Source organism: Mandrillus leucophaeus, unplaced genomic scaffold (genome assembly GCF_000951045.1).
Source record: "Mandrillus leucophaeus isolate KB7577 unplaced genomic scaffold, Mleu.le_1.0 Scaffold624, whole genome shotgun sequence".
Lineage (NCBI taxonomy): Eukaryota > Metazoa > Chordata > Mammalia > Primates > Cercopithecidae > Mandrillus > Mandrillus leucophaeus.
In genome coordinates, this window is record NW_012106742.1 from 334,497 (window position 1) to 337,287 (window position 2,791).

Genomic DNA, 2,791 nt, shown 5'->3' on the forward strand with positions numbered 1-2,791 from the left:
TTTATTTATTTATTTATTTATTTTAGATCGAGTCTTGCTCTGTCACCCAGGCTGGAGTACAATGGCAGGATCTCGGCTCACTGCAACTTCTGCCTCTCAGGTTCATGCGATTCTCCTGCCTCAGCCTCCAGAGTAGCTGGGATCACAGGTACCCAACACCACACCTGGCTAATTTTTTTGTATTTCTTAATAGAGACGGGGTTTCACCGTGTTAGCCAGGATGGTCTCATAATGCTGGTCAGGCTGGTCTCGAACTCTGACCTCAAAGGATCCACCCACCTCGGCCTCCCAAAGTGCTGGGATTAGAGGCGTGAGCCACTGTGTCTGGTCTATTTTTATGTTTTTCAGAGACAGGGTCATTCTGTCACCCACACTGGAATACAGTGGCACTATCCTGGGTCACTGCAGCCTCGAGCTTCTGGGCCCAAACCATTCTTCTGCCTCATCCTCCCAAATAGCTGGGACTACGGACACAAGCTACCACACCTGGCTAACGTTTCAATATTTTGTAAAGACAAAGTCTCACTATGTTACCCAGGCTGGTCTTGAACTCTGAGCCTTAAGCAATACTCCCACCTCAGCCTCCCAAAGTGCTGGGATTACAGATGTGGGCCACCATACTCAGCTTTACCAGTCCTTTAAATTACTCTTCAATTTTTGTGAATTGTCCTGATAAAAATCCATCAGTTCTTTTTATCTTATTTTGCCTGGATCTGGACTTTTCGTCCTTAGCAATGTATTATTCGTGCTCACCTCTCTGAACTGTACTTATTCTGGTGTATACCTGCTTTCACTGGAACCTGACTTTTTTTTTTTTTTTTTTTGAGACCGAGTTCGCTCTTGCTGCCCAGGCTGGAGTGCAATGACTCCCTCTCGGTCCACTGCAATCTCCTCCTCCTTGATTCAAGCGATTCTCCTGCCTCAGCTTCCCAAGTATCTGGGATTACAGGAATGCACCACCATCTCTGGCTAAATTTTGCATTTTTTTTTAGTAGAGACGGGGTTTCACCATGTTGGCCAGGCTGGTCTCGAACTGCTGACCTCAGATGATCCACCCGCCTTGGCCTCCCAAAGTGCTGGGATTACACGCATGAGCCACCGCGCCCGGCCTAAATTGTTAAATTAAACCAATAGAAAAAGAGTTAAGAATATAGGTATTTAAAAAATAGTACGGAAGTCCCGGATATAGCTCCTTCTCCCTGGTGTTTTCCTTAACCTTTCCTATTAGGCTCCAAATGTCAAAGTATGACACAAAATTTTAAAAGTGTCCATTTATCCCTGGATAGTGATCAAACGCGGACCTCAAATTATCAAGGTAACCCTTTCAACATGGTGACGCATATGTGTCACAACTAACAGTTAAAGACCTTCCGAAAATGGCAGCTCCCTTGTCTCTCCACCGCATCAGACCAAAGTAGGACCTTCCAAGCATGGTGGCACAAGATCCTTGCGTCATTTCCTGTAGTGTGCACAATATAAGGGGCAGGATTTCCGCTTTCGCTCTTTTCCGGCGGTGACGACCTACCCACACGAGAACATGCCTGTGAGTGCTTTGGTCCAGGTTTCGGCGGAGATCTCGCTGTTCTGTCTGCACGCTCCCCTCACGCTGATTTCGGATCGTAGAGGGTTCTCATTTACCCTCTGCACTTCTTAGGACATTAACTCCAGGGACCGCAGCGGCCCACGGGCCACCCGCATAGACGGGAGCGGAGAGGAGATAAGATGGCGGCCCAGCTGCGCAGACACCAGGGGCAGCGAGGGGCGAGCTCTCCCCGGTGTGTGACAGTGGGGGCTGTTTTCGACCATCCCATTTTCGCCGTTGGTTTCTAAATCTCTGCATTTCTGTCCCTGTTAGCTCGCAAAGGATCTCCTTCATCCCTCCCCAGAAGAGGAGAAGAGGAAACACAAGAAGAAACGCCTGGTGCAGAGCCCCAATTCCTACTTCATGGATGTGAAATGCCCAGGTGAGGAGACGTCTTGCTGTACTGGGGAAAGCACTGGACAATAACAGTTGGAAAATGGAAAATGTAGTGTGAGCTGTCTCATATCCTTGAAGCTGTCCAGCAGCTTCAGTTTCTTCGCCTGTGGAAAATATTTTCCCTGATACTCTTAAAATTCGAATGTATGAGACTGGCAAAGTTTTGCATCTTAGGAGAAGTGATTCATTTCAGCGTGATGTCCCATCACATTTCACATACAATCCCTACTTTTTTTGTGTTGGGAAACAATGTAATGGATGATGAGTTGGGCATAAGTGCAGGAAAGATATGGGTGTAATCGAGGAAAAAAATGTTATCTGTTTTTCTTTCAGGATGCTATAAAATCACCACGGTTTTTAGCCATGCACAAACGGTAGTTTTGTGTGTGGGCTGCTCCACTGTCCTCTGCCAGCCTACAGGAGGAAAAGCAAGGCTTACAGAAGGTAAATGGTGTACTAATGTTGTGATTTGGGGCTTTGAGTTTGTTTTCTAGAAATGGAAACATTACTCAGGATCTTTCAGTCTTACAGTGACAGAGACCATGTATAATGTAAATTTTTAGACAGGAAGTGTTGGATTTATAAATTTTTTTTTTTTTCCAAGTAGATACTACCAAAAACTACGTGTTAATCTCAAAGCACTACTGTCTAAAGCGGGGATCAATGGGTGATAAAAGGGCTCAAGTTGATATGAAGTGACCAAAGTGATATATAAATGAGTAGGTAGCTAAGAGTTGAGAAAAATAAAAGATGTGGTGGATCATCATGCATCTGCTTCTTTTGTGGGAGAGGTGGGCAGAATACCTGGACTGA

General features: G+C 45.7%; 1 protein-coding gene across 2 annotated transcripts in view; it reads left to right on the forward strand.

The window, feature by feature from the left end:
- The first annotated feature begins 1,507 nt into the window (after positions 1-1,507).
- Positions 1,508-2,791, forward strand: part of RPS27 (ribosomal protein S27) — a 2,496-nt gene continuing 1,212 nt past the window's right edge. Inside the window, exons 1-4 of one of the 2 annotated variants that reach the window (XR_001008269.1) lie at positions 1,509-1,543; positions 1,655-1,775; positions 1,856-1,964; positions 2,312-2,422. Coding sequence is in view for 1 of the 2 variants with exons in the window: in XM_012000311.1 (XP_011855701.1) it covers positions 1,538-1,543 (6 nt within the window). In the remaining variant the exon portion in view is untranslated. Of the gene's footprint in view, positions 1,544-1,654; positions 1,776-1,855; positions 1,965-2,311; positions 2,423-2,791 lie in introns of both variants that reach the window. The other variant, XM_012000311.1, reaches the window with a different exon arrangement.